Here is a 13,554-nt window from a genome sequence, read left to right as displayed (position 1 = left end):
CCACTTTGATGCTGCAACATCAGAATTTCCCCATTGTGGGACAAATAAAGGAATATCTTATCTTATCTTATTACATTCTTGACAGTAAAATAACATATGCATTGGGATTGTCTGTTATCTGTCTGTGCTTGGTCAGTGCAGAGGACACTGGATCAGAATAGCCAGACGAGCACGCTGGCTTACATACTGTAAATTGTGACTGGATGCAGTAGCACATCCTAGTATCTTCTGGCATACTGCATTTGATATACAACGATTGGGACTGAATGTTTTAATGGCATACTAAATAGTATGGGTACTGGAACCTTAGTCTTGTTTGATACTAGTGGGAATATAGTGAGTTTTTGTACTGATATAAAGACACTTTTTTTGATAAATTCATTTAGTTTTTATTCTACAAAACCAGATTATTTAAAGAAGCTTCCGATCTCAAATGTTAAATGGTGTCATACAAGTAGCTGTACAAGAAATTTTCCTTAATAAAATACAGTCTAAGACTGTCTGAAGTTTAATTCAAATTGGGAACTATCTGATCAAAAACAAAGGTAACATGAGTATAAAGATCAGACATTGGATGCCAACTTTCTTCACACATTTCATTCAGTACTAAAAAAGTTTTGAGATTTGATATCCAGCCTAAAAGCATAAATTTACCTGCTCAGGGGTTATGTTTCTTTCTCCAGCACAGTCCAATAACAGAAAGTATGGTGCTTGTGTTGACAGGAGTGAACTGCAGACGAGGTGACTGCTATGAGACACGAGAGGCAGCAGGAGAGAGGAGCTCAGAGAAAGAGCTGAGGCGTCTTTAATATCTAGGAATGCATTCAAACATCCCAGCTGCCTGAACAAACAACTGGGACCTTCATATCAGTGTGAGAGTGCAATATCCTGGCCTATGAGCAACTGCCAAAGATTTGACGAAGCTTGACAGTGTTTTGCATATTTCAAAGACACAGATATTATCTGTTGCACATACACCCGGGCCGTACCTATACATAGATCTCAATAATATAAAGTCATTTTTGGTTTGAACTCTAGTAGCAGTTTTCAGTGTGATGTTTCACAAACTCAAAAGCATATGAATTGTGTTGAGGTGGGTTCATACCCAACCATCTTTATTTATGTTTAAGTTTGCTCTGACAGGGCTGGGAGACAGAGAGCAGGTACGGTACCTGACGCATGATCGAGGCAGAGAAAGGCCTTTACTGTCATCACATACTCATTATGAGTAACAGAAAGGAGGAGGTAGAGACAGAAACAGAGGAAAAGATACAGAATAGCAAAGGGGAAAGGGAAGGACGAAGAGGAGGGTAAAAAATATGGGAAGAGGTTTAAGGAGGGGGTGTGGAGGAAGATAAGACTTCAGTAAAAACAAGCTGATGGGGTGAAACTGGTGTGTGTGTTTCTGTGTGTTGAACCGTTTCCATTCTCCCCACCCCATCCCTACCCCTCGTACACTGGAGGAATTTGGCTTTCAGTCGCTCACACACACACACACACAGAAGGAAGAGCAGATGCGAGCCAAACCACAGAATACCAACTTGGATCTGACCCTGGGTATCATGAGAAATCTCATTCCCCCACAGGAACTAACCATCGCCTCCATTTCATTTTAGTCGAGCCTGCAGCATAAACCGACCTCTTGACTTCCTCTATTGGACTCAGGCTCTTACCTGAAACTGATAACCTAAATCTGAACAAATGACATATTGATCAGTTTTGTGCAACTTCCCAGGAGACATGTGATTGTTATCCAACTCTCTTCAACTGGGAACCATAACAGCAAGATCGCTGTATGCTAATAGACTGTTATCTGATAAAAACCTCAGGTAGGGTGAACCACGCTGTAGTCTAAGTGTGTGTGTGTGAGTGTGTGTGTGTGTGTGTGTGTGTTTCCAACCTTGAAGCTGATGAGCTCTTGCTTGGCGAATCCATTACTGTGGATGATCTTCATCTGTTTGACCAAGGTGCTTTTACCGCTCTCCGCTGCACCTGGAGAAGGTTGTAAACGCTGGTTAAACTGGGTCTTTTTTAAAATATGTTAGAAAAGAAACATAATAAACCTGCATGTATACATCTGTGGTCAGATTTTATACTTGAATCTGCAAAGGTTTAAATTAAACAGTGGCTTCTAGAGAGGATTTATGAGTCTGTCTCAACCAAAAACCATTGTAAACTTCCAGCCTGTGCAGGGACCTTTACAGGGACTTTTTTCATACCATCTACTGGAGAAGATCCACCGGGGGACACAGGTGCAGTTCTTATACTGTGTACACAAACTTCACTTTCAGGTAAGGGTAAGGTGAGTTCATATCAGTATCATGTCTCACCTAGTAGGAGTATTTTAACCACATTCATCTCCCGTTTGGCGTACTCGTACAGGTCTCTGTCTATCTTGGCGCTGTGAATCCTCGCCTTCTTCTCCTCTGTGACTTCGTTTCCGAGGCACAGTCCCATCCTCAGCACTCATCTCCTCCCCGACCGCCCGGCCTGAGAGGAAAACAACAGTCCAGACTGGGATCAACCCGAGTTTGTTTCTACAGCCTGCATGCTCCGAGCTCTCCTGCTGCTCCGCAAACCGCAGGGTTACTGTGCAGAGAAGTCTCTAGAAAAAATAAAGTTCAGGCCATCTCCAAAACATCCCTCAAACTCGCAGAGGTTGTGGGTCAAACCGTTCGGACGGAACAGATTTTACGCATCGCTCCAAGTGTTTGTTTGTTTGTTTGTTTCGTTGTCTGTCGCAGATTTTAAGGGGTGGTAACTTTTCAGCGACTGTCCTCCACCGAACTGTTTATGTCACAGTGCGCCACGGCGGTTCAAACTCTGCTCTACCGCCTTGGCAAAGACCCCAGATAATCCCGAAAAGCGCCTCCTCCTCCTCCTCCCTCTGAAGCCTGCTGCTCAGATGGAAAAGTTTTTGGACTTCCCAGGGAAGTGACGTGCCGGGGACAAAACTGCTGAGTGCGTAAATCCCTGTGTTTCACCTGTGCGTGCTCAGAAAACTAAACATATCACCTGTACTTCCACCAGTGGCTGAGTACATTTACTCCATTACGCGCAGTTATATTTGATTTGATTATAAAAACAAAACACATACTCAGTTTATATAATATATGGCATTATTATACATAGCTGCTCAGGTCACTCTGTGTGTGTGTTACAGTTACAGCCATGTGAGGTCACCAAAATCCACCTATATAGTGATAACGTTGAACAGGTAGTGAGTGGGTAATAATGAGGTATTTAACCAGTGTTCACTAGTTCTAGGATTTGACTTATGTGGAGGAGTTTTACAGGCCTGAAGAGGTGAAAGCGTTTCACAATTAAAAAGCACTAGTTAAAGATTAAAAGAATTAAATTAAAAGAACAATCTTTTTTACTTTCCTATCGTTTAATCCTAACTGACTAACTTTGGGAAGCAAATAACAAAGGTAATGCTCACCAAAACAATATTTAAATGTCATTATTACAGTGATTTCTCTCATTAGTCTGACACCTGAATGTCCAACGCTAACACCTAAAATATTCATTTTATATGTATTTTCTTATCTATCACTCTTTGTGTGGTATCTTGAGCTGCCGTAGGCAGTCTATCTTTATCTCTTGTCTTACTGCAGTAGTTGGCAAATGGGTCTCCTGTGGGCACTTGAGAGGCCCCTAAATGTTTGTCTTCACACCTAATGTATGTGGAGAGTGAGATCTTAATGTTTCAGGATCAGTCCAAACAGGAAAAAGACTGTGGCCTGTAATGTCTCTCAGCTGAGTGATAGGATCCTTCCTGCAAAAGCTCCTCTGGGGTGCTCAGGCTGGCGGATTAAAGGCTCTTTGTGTTTGTAATGACGGTTTGCAGTTTTTGTTCAAATCTGAGAGCAGCGTCAATGAACAGGACCGCTTGGATTTAGCAGTTTTCTGAGCGGCTGCGGCCTCATTTCACTGACTCAGTGAACCGTGAATATGTGCTGATCCAACAAAGATCTCTGTCATCAGGCTGCACACATTACACTGCTGCTGTAAAACAGACATCAGACGACACTCTGCCATATTACCAGTTTATTTTATTTAAAGTGGGAATTTACACATTGTGATACATTGATTGAAAGGTTGTGAAAATCCCCACCATCTGACATTTAGAAATGTATTTATTTCTCAGCCTTCCAGCCCACAGACACAATTTACAAACGCAGCAATAACAATTCACCTCCAGGTGCTATGCCCCATTCAACAGGAGAAGCAACAGAGTGACCTTCTGCAATCTATAAAGAGTTGCAGAAGCAGTTTGACAGTCAGAAGGAGAAAAGACTTTCTAGTTTTAATTTCTTGAAAGCAGACTAAGGAAAGAAATACAACTTTAGCGAGAAATGCAGAGACACTCTGGTATAGATTTTTTTTTATACAATTCACAGCCCTTACATTAGTTACAGGATAGCTTTGGGAATGAGGCACTACTGTCTTTTACAGCGCACATACTCACTTACCTCACTCTCTCTCTCTCTCTCACACGCACGCACACACACACACACGGTGCAAATTCTGGTAGTTAAAATCCACAGTTAAAATTAAAAGACTACATCACAGGTCATTAAATGTACTAATAACATTTTTTCAGATTGGACAAAAATATAGTGAGAGTGATGAAAATACATCTACGTTTTCTGAGTGTATTAAAAATGTTACTGATGACACTAAGACTGATCATTAAAATATGCTTTAAAATCTAAAAATATTACAGACATTAAGTTATGGCTTATTACAAATTTAATATACCCCTTCTACGTCTATACCGGAACATGTAGTGTGTGATTTCCGTGACAAAAACAATACATGAGAGAAGATAACATTAAAAGTTCTCTGTGGAGAATGAGGGGTTTGAGGGGACTTTGCAGGTTGAATGGTAGCATGTTACGTGTTCGGATTCTTTGTGTTCTTGTCGAGGCAGATGTATTCTAGGCTGGAGTAGTCTGTATAAGTGAAGACAGAGAGAAGCTAAACTAGCAGCGTGTATGACACACTGTTGACTGGTAGAGACTGACTGCCCTCCTCCTGGGTTGTTTCACCCAGCCAGGTCCAGTTTAGGACAACATGGACCATCCATCTGGGTCAGTTGTGTCCACTCTCTTAAAGCTGTGTGTACCAGGATGCGGAAGACACAGAACAAGGTCTGAGGTCTAACTAGTGAGCAGCCTGGGCTGCAGCTTCACTTTGGTCCTGCTGTTCTTTCCTCTTCATCGCCTCGATCACCGCCATCTCCTTGGCCTCCTTCTTTTGGTTCCTGGCTTCAAACTGCAGCCTGGGAGTACATTAAGATGACATGAACAGGCTTGAGATAAAAAACAATGAATCAATGAAATGATCCAATCAATCAAAATGAGAAATGAAATGATGATGAGATGATGAGGAAGTGCCTGACCTGTTTTCAATTATCCTCTGGACAATGTCATCAGTGGTGAGATTGTTCCCACTATTGATGGTCTTGAATACCCCCCTCTTCCTAGGCTCCTGAGGGCAGAAATCAGTACATCAAATTAATGCAACTGATAATGCTAATAAACAGGGTTGTCAGCTTTTAACCAATAATGTATTGTAACTGATAAGGTCTTGGGCAACAACTTAAGGATCTTCAATGACCAGTCCAGGAGTGACCACAGAGTGCAGACACAGATAGTTTCAAAATTCTTATTTTCAGATTGAACTGCACAGACAATCTCTGTTCTGCCTCTACAGTGATGAAAACCCATCTTTTAAGACTACACTTTGTCACCCATTCTAGCACTCATAGCATGCTAGCAGTTATGTCTAATTTCCTTATTTATAAAAGACCTAAGCATTTGAATTGTGGCACTGAAAACACTTCCAGTTTTTGATGAAATCTTGTTACTATCAAGAACACTTGCCACGTTAATGTAATTTAACCTCAAATTACGTTGTGGTATTTGTATTTGCCCCATTTCTCCTCTGCTTATTGTTGTGTGTTTGTGTAGGTTACTAAGATACACACTCAGAATAGTGCTGCACGATATGCTAAAATGAAATCACATTGCCATTATTTTGACAGATAATACGATTACGATTTGATTCATGAATAGTGGAAATTGGGGTCTGTACCAAATAAACATTTTTTCTAACATCTGGAGAACAAGATTTGTAGGCCAGGGCATCAGCACTACAGTACTTTATTAAAATGCTGTTTTGTCACACATTTTAGCCCTAACTCAGAGAAGTCTGATAAGTAAGTGATGTATGTGTGACATAGTGTCCTAGCACAAGCAGATAATGGATCAGGTGAAGGCTCCACTGAGCGCCCTGAGCAGTGACCAAAAACCCACCACATAAAGCCGTTTTAGGGATACGTGCCAATTGCTGTTAGAATATTGGGGGTCCATTTTGTGTACTTATCGCCAATAACGCTGCCTTGGTATGAATCAGACCAACAGAATATATGTCCTTAAAATAATCTCAAATATTATAATATTATTATAATAAACACATATATAAATGCATTATAATGTTGCTGCACTTTGATCAGAGATAAGAAGAGCCTGTACTCACAGCGTAGGGGTCTGACCCATCCTTGTCTGGAAACACCTCCGTCTTGCCATGACACACCAGGTCCACCTGTACAGTTACACAAACACACACCTGGTTAATCCACCCATCCTGTGCAGAGATATGAATTCAGTATGCAAGTGTATCTCAGTGTCAGTGTGTGCCACAGAGGAGCCGTATGTCTGCGCTCAGTTTAGCCAACTTAAACCTGTTATTAACTTAATCTTTTTTATTTACACTCATTTCTCATCTACACTAGTCTATGTAGGGTCACTTATAGTATGTCAGTAACAAAATAAGAAAATTATGGAATCATGGAGCACCTTTTTTTAACGCATTTACCTGAAACTAAAACTGTGGATCACAATAAAGAAAAAGGCTGGGGCATTAACTACCTGCTAATGGATCTTAATATGGTCAAGATTATGTTTGTTCTTTGGTATTTCAACTGTCCACAAGGGGGCGCTACATGGCTGCACATTGGGCCTTTTTAATAAATTCGACATAAATTAAATTAGAAGCAATGTTTCAAATGCAGCGACCATACAGTGATCCTTTGTTCTGTCCTACACTGTCAAAGGCTTTTAGTAATCTTTAGTCTGTTTTTGATCTAATTCTGTCAAAACTCTGAGCTGAAACTAGTTTTAAATTAAATGCTTAGTGTTCATACTGGATAACAGCTTAATAAACTGGGTTTCTACTTCAGGAACAAGTCCTGTTCTATATTTTTAGCCAACAAAAGACGAGTAGGTGACATTTTTTGCTGGTACTATATTTTGTAGATGAACTAATTCCTCCACCAATTTACTACATACTTTGCCTAAAATTGTGCCTTAAAACTCACAATTCACTGTCTGTAATTTACACATCATTGTGTTATATTTGAAAATGTGCTGGCCATCCTCCTTCATTTTTTCACTTTCGTGTTTTCATACACCATGGATGTCAAAGTTCCGTCTGCATGTTTGGTAAAAGCTCTCATGTGGGCAACTACATCTGCTTGGTTTGAACCACAAAAAGAAGTCTGAAATTACAGACGATGAACTCAAAGTCACGGACAGTTTAAGGACTGAAAACACATGATCAGACGTAAAGTCATACAAAAGCAACTCACCTTAAAATGATCCAGCAGGTCTTTGCCCACTGCATAGGGTGCTCCAATCACCACCTCTGACACATACTATAGAGAGACAGGCAAGAGAAGAGCAAGGGAAAGTTCATAGTCACAAGTGGTTTTTTACTGATTCAACTTTTACATCAGTTAGAGCATTTCAGTTTAAATATCAAAGTTTATCTGATAAGCATCGTTGGGATACCAGACAAGTCAAGGGTGAAGGTGTTAATGTTCTCTCCTTAGATTTTGGATAATTCTCTGCCTTGTCAACAGACATTGAGTAACTCTGAGCACAGCAACAGTTTTAGGATTGTGTAATATGTTTGGTTTGTGTACTGTTCTAACAAGACACACACAGTGCAGATGGGGGCACAGAGAATCATTGTTCTAGACTGATAGCTGACCAGGAGGAATGGAGGGTACAGAGCCAAGTGCAGCCCGCAGCGCTGTGAGGATTCAAGATACACACCACTGTGCTGTGTGTGTGTGTGTGTTTTCTCACCCGACAGGCCAGGACACTCAGCGTTCTCTCGTGGATGTTCATGATTGGATAGTTCTTCCCCTTGTACCGATTCACTTCCTGAAGAGAATGAAGAGATAATTCATTTTACCCTTTTGACATTTACTCAATCTTACATTCCTAGACCACCATAATTGCAAACAGTTAGGACGGGCTTCTCTCTTGTCTAACCATAAAAGTCTGAGCTGCTTTTGCGTTGACTTGTTCCAAATGTTTCTCTTGAAAACTGCTGACAGGAGTGAATTTCTCACCCTTTTTTGACTGTTTTGCCAAGATGTGTGTGTGTGTGTGTGTGTGTGAGTGCATGTTTGTAATTAGGCATACCTGGTCAAAGTGCAGACCTACAATGACGTAGGGCCTCTCCGCCTGCTTATAGACCATCTCTAAGAAGTCAACATGGCCAATGTCTGCAGGGAATTTGTGGTCAAGGCAACAACGATCGCATGCACCACAGAAATGATCAAATGATCTCTAGTTCATACTTCAGTTCTGGTTATCTCTGAATGAAAAGGATACGGAAGAGGTCGAATGCCCCGGCCACATAGATGATGGTGTCTCCGGGTTGAGGCTCCGTTCCTGAGGCAAACTGGATGATCTTCTGGGACGTCTGGAGGAACTGAGACACTCCTGTCCATGGACTGTGGCCTTTAGGACCCTTGAACACAAGAAAAGACACATGAATATATATTTCACTGGAAAAATGTAATAAAGTCTAGGTGGTGTCCTAACAGATATCCTTAATAATCAGGACATGGTTTCACTTAAAAATCATGCTACTTACTTTTCCAAAGTTGTCTGTATGCTGCTGGTAATCTGGGTTATCCTGCAGAAATGATTAGAGGAAAAGATAAGACCAACAGCAAAACAAACAAATAACCCATTGCTAATATATTAAATAGTTATTACACACATCCAGACACTGCAGGGGGATTTATAGTTGCGGGTTAAGGGATTGCACTATAAAGCCTACACACATAGCTGTTAGTTGACCTTTAAAGATCCCCTCAGACACGTATTAAGGCATATACAAAGTGTCTGCTTTGTGTTTTTCAAACAAAGTAAACAACGTTGTAAATATGTACAAGTATAATTTCCACATTAAAATCCTTTAAAAGGCACCTTCTGCCTCTATGAATTACTATGGTTATGCAAATGTTGTTAATTTTTTCAAGTTTTCCTGCTGGACACAAGATTTACTTCACTGTAAAGTCCACTCTCAGTGTATGTGCACTGGTGGTTTCAACTTCCTACATCACACTTGCAGTTGCATCCTGGACAAGAATTAACTTCCAGAGTATTTGTTATGCTCATAAGCCCCACTCCTTAAATTCAGGTTGTCAAACACTGCACATACATTATTCTGCACAGTGAAGCTCAAACATCCAACTGTAGGAACAAGAAGAAAAACCGCTCACCATCACTCTAAAATAAATTAAAGGTAAATTAAAGAGTGTAAGCACAAATACTGTAGGGAATGTAATCAATGCACAATAAGGCTTGATCACACACAATACATCTGTTTTGTGTCAATAAATATGCAGCTTTACTCACCATGTTGCTGTGATGGGCTTTGGTCATGAGCAGCATTCGTCCCACCAGGTCAGTGGTGGAGACGCCCTGCGTGCGCTTACATTCCCGGTAACGGCCTTCGCGCTTCACCTCTTCATATGTGTCCTTACCATCTACCGTCAGCGTGATGTCGTCTGGTACACATAAACAATGACATTAGTCCATCATCACATCTGGAGGCTTGTTCACATCATGTGCATCACTGAGAAGGACTCTTCCACAGAAATGAGACATGACAGGAAACAGGATTCACCTCCGTGCACACAGAAGTCACAGTTGTACTTGTCCAGAGTCTCCAGGGTGGTGACGTAAGGCGCTCCTTCTACTATCTCATCCACCCACTTGATGGCCCGCACCATCTTGTAGCGCTCTTCTTGAGTGAAGACCGGAGGACCCTTATGCTTGGAAATCTCAGCTTTGAGAGAAGTAAGAGGTGATCTATTGTTAATTATTGGCACAACACTAACATTGCAAAAAGAGCGCAGAGCAGAGACTCATCTGATTAGTTACATTATTACACACAAGACATGGGCTTTTTATTGTGTTACAAGATAATTATTGCAGATCATATTACAAATAAAGGTATATTATATTACATAGGATGTTGAAAAGATGTGTTTTACTTCACGTTGTCAAATCACCTGATTTAATGTTGTTTGTTAAGAATGGAAATGATGTCAATTACTTACAGATCCTCTCCACTCCAAATGTTTTTTTTATGTTCCCTAAAATATCTGACCTTGACTTTACTGAATTTTATCCGTGCACCGATTTGGTACGTAATACGATACGTCTGCTAGTCACAGATTGTGGTCAACAACAGGCTCCTCGTTTGAGTCTGACTGAGGCTCAAACATGAAGGTTATCGCTGAATCTACAATAAATGACTCTAACGCTAGCCATCTCGATGCTAACAGAAAAGTATTTTTTACATACTTTTGTCTGGCTGTGAACTTCTTTAACCTGCATCCTCATCATATCGATAAGTCAGTATCTCTTTTCCCCATAGAAGCAACACAATACTTGAGCTGGTTAACAGTAGTCTGTGTAAACCATCCGGGCTGTGACTCTTTACTTGTGTTGACAACAGCCAGCAGTACAAACGGACGTTAAGAGACAAACCAACAATCAAAAAAAATGGGCCGACCGCATAAGGCCACTAGTAAGTGATGAATAATGCATATGGTGGTCATCACTTTCAGTAGTTACTTTTTATCAGTTCCTACACGGCTACCGTACAAATATTCATATCATCTTTAATTTGGGGAGGACTTTGTTTAAGCCTCTTGCCTCAACATATTCACTGAGCTTTAAAACTTCACGTGTTGTATGTATGTACCGCTTGTATCATTGCATGTATAAATGTGACTTCAGAAATGTAGCCATTGACATTTGACGGCTGGTTAACCGTTTTGTGATTGAGAAGCTTACAAGACAGCGATGTCTTTGTAGCTACACAGTTGTGTTGGTTTGAATTTAATTAGACATAAATAATAATTGGATGTGACTGCATCAGAGAACTCAGTGTCAGTGTCATATCACATCAGTGTCATGAGAGTTGATTACAAAAAGGTCTCACAGAAACATCCATATCACAGTGTGTGTGTGTGTGTGTGTGTCAGCCTTACCATCTGTGTGCACTCCAACTATGAGGTAATCTCCCATTGCTTTGGCCTGCCGCAGCTGGTTGGAGTGACCGTAGTGCACCATGTCATAACTGTGGAGACAGAAATAAGACACAACAACGTCATCAGCAAATTCAACATTACACAGGACGAAACAGACATAAACAAGGAGATAAACACACACAACAATAAGTGACGTAGCCTTACCAGTAAGCACATTTATATCTTTCTATCTTTCTTTGCAGGGTAGCTCTGACTGGCCAATTCTGCCTGCTTTATTGCTGAATATGATCTTATCTTTATTGTTATCTTTTTATAATGACCTTGCACGGAAGAGCACAGTGTGTGTAAATCAAGCAGTTTTATGTCCCAAAACACAGACTGAGAGACCTTTTAACATGGTGAATGAATGACAAAGGTTACTGGGAGAAAGGTAATCGTCAGAGATACGATGTGTATAATGTGGCAATGTTTATTTGCTTTCTGCCATTCAGTAACTTCAACAATGAATATTTATGTACTGGCTTGTCTTTATAAAACAGAAGTAAACACGAGTGCTCCTCCCTTACTGCAACATCTTATCTTATATAACATAAAGTATTTTTATTATTATTTTGTTTTTAAGAAACTGATTATGTCTGTGTGTACTAGACTATTAGGATGTTGTTCAGTTTGTGCAGCTTCACATTCCCGTACAGACTGTACAGTTCGACCACAGACAGCAGCTTCACAAGAGCAGCTAAGGTCACCAGGGTTTACAAAAGAAACTGCATTCAATAATTTATGAGCAAGAGACGGTTCACATTTGCAACAGAGATATCTCAGATAACACTAAACCAACATGACTGAAGTTAGTTTGGAAAATATAATGTACTACTGACCCTTATTCTGACTAGTATAGTGGCACTATAAATGTAAATGTGGGGAGAAGTCACTTCCCTTGTTCCTGTTTTCGATCCAGAGACTCTAACCACTTTTTATTTTCACTTACATTCTGTTAAAACTTCAGTATGTGTGGATTCTTTCCAACAGATCAGCCCACTTTACACAAAGCCCCTCTGTTTGTCTTCCAGTGGGCAGACCTCTTCTCTATAATGACATTACCACAAGCTGCTGGTAACAATAATCCCCCAACATCCCTCACCTCACCTCACCTCGCCAGGTCAGGATCAGTCAGACACGCTGCTCCTAGTTGTAAATATATCTCCTTCAGCGTGATCAGGACAGTGTTAGCGCTCCGAGAGAGCCGAGGTAAATACAGTGAGGTGATGGCTTATGACAAAGTGTGCTGTGTGGTTATTTGTCTGAAGATGTTTTACAGCTGTCACGACACGAGTCCACAAATGTACAGACGGTGACCTGCGGGGTCTTTATTGGGGTTTTCTTTACACTTATATTTAAATGATGTAAAAGGCCCAGTCTCATATCTATCTGCTCCTGTCTCTCCCTTGTCTTATAACATGTGATCTGTCATTAACTATATCCTATGTCTCAATAATAAGGAGGGAACCCCTGCCCACCACACACACACACACACTGCTGCTGTTGCAACAAACTGAACAACATGTTCACTAGTTATTTATAACCACCACATGAGATAGGCGATGTCAAACTAGCTGTCAGCAGCCGCTTCCTTGTGCAGCGAGTGAGTCCTGCAATAAAATGTATGCATTGCACATCAGAGGATCATGTTCTCTGTGTGACAGCAGAGTCTCAGTGCCCAACCAACTCCCAGATGTTTCTCTCAGACAGACAGACAGACAGATGAATACCCATCAGGTATTAAACTGTTCACACTGCCAAGACTTTAACTTTACAATCAGCAGCAGGAGTTTACATTCATACAGTCATGGATTAGGTCTACAGGCAGCAGAGGTGGTTTGGACGTTTCATCCACTTTCACAGAGATGTACATATAAAGCTGCCTAACCTTTCCTCTGGGTCAGCTGTAGGACATTTACATATGTTAACATCTAACATCTCTAGCATAGCGTGTAGTTTAGGTCCTTTCTAACCTTTAAACAGCCACAGTTTCACTTCTGTCTGGCTATAGTCTTATACACAAATATCATTCATAACCTCAACCAGCTTACTGTGAGGTTATTATTGGACTGCGGACAGAAATGATGAACAAACAGAAGAACAAGTATATGAGTGACTATAGGAACATAACTCACTAACTA

At 40.7% G+C, this 13,554-nt stretch overlaps 2 protein-coding genes across 2 annotated transcripts in view; both read right to left on the bottom strand.

The window, feature by feature from the left end:
- gnav1 (guanine nucleotide binding protein (G protein) alpha v1) overlaps window positions 1–2,877 on the bottom strand; it is a gene marked incomplete at its 3' end in the record, with an annotated part of 24,959 nt that extends 22,082 nt beyond the window's left edge. The window contains 2 exon segments of the mRNA XM_035660981.1: window positions 1,901–1,992; window positions 2,331–2,877. Of these exon segments, the coding sequence (XP_035516874.1) occupies window positions 1,901–1,992; window positions 2,331–2,457 (219 nt within the window).
- Window positions 2,878–4,035: 1,158 nt separating this feature from the next.
- The window catches only part of pcyt2 (phosphate cytidylyltransferase 2, ethanolamine), a 10,299-nt gene continuing 780 nt past the window's right edge, over window positions 4,036–13,554 (bottom strand). Inside the window, exons 2-12 of the mRNA XM_035660220.1 lie at window positions 11,375–11,463; window positions 10,000–10,161; window positions 9,729–9,880; window positions 8,959–9,000; window positions 8,694–8,832; window positions 8,502–8,584; window positions 8,160–8,237; window positions 7,658–7,723; window positions 6,547–6,612; window positions 5,408–5,496; window positions 4,036–5,287 (exon numbers count right to left, since the gene is read on the bottom strand). Coding sequence (XP_035516113.1) covers window positions 5,170–5,287; window positions 5,408–5,496; window positions 6,547–6,612; window positions 7,658–7,723; window positions 8,160–8,237; window positions 8,502–8,584; window positions 8,694–8,832; window positions 8,959–9,000; window positions 9,729–9,880; window positions 10,000–10,161; window positions 11,375–11,463 — 1,084 coding nt within the window. The 3' untranslated portion in view covers window positions 4,036–5,169. The remainder of the gene's footprint in view (window positions 5,288–5,407; window positions 5,497–6,546; window positions 6,613–7,657; window positions 7,724–8,159; window positions 8,238–8,501; window positions 8,585–8,693; window positions 8,833–8,958; window positions 9,001–9,728; window positions 9,881–9,999; window positions 10,162–11,374; window positions 11,464–13,554) is intronic.

This window comes from Morone saxatilis, unplaced genomic scaffold, assembly GCF_004916995.1.
Source record: "Morone saxatilis isolate NCDOM2014 unplaced genomic scaffold, NCSU_SB_2.0 Contig17, whole genome shotgun sequence".
NCBI classification, from domain to species: domain Eukaryota; kingdom Metazoa; phylum Chordata; class Actinopteri; family Moronidae; genus Morone; species Morone saxatilis.
This window is presented reverse-complemented; position numbering and strand designations above follow the sequence as displayed.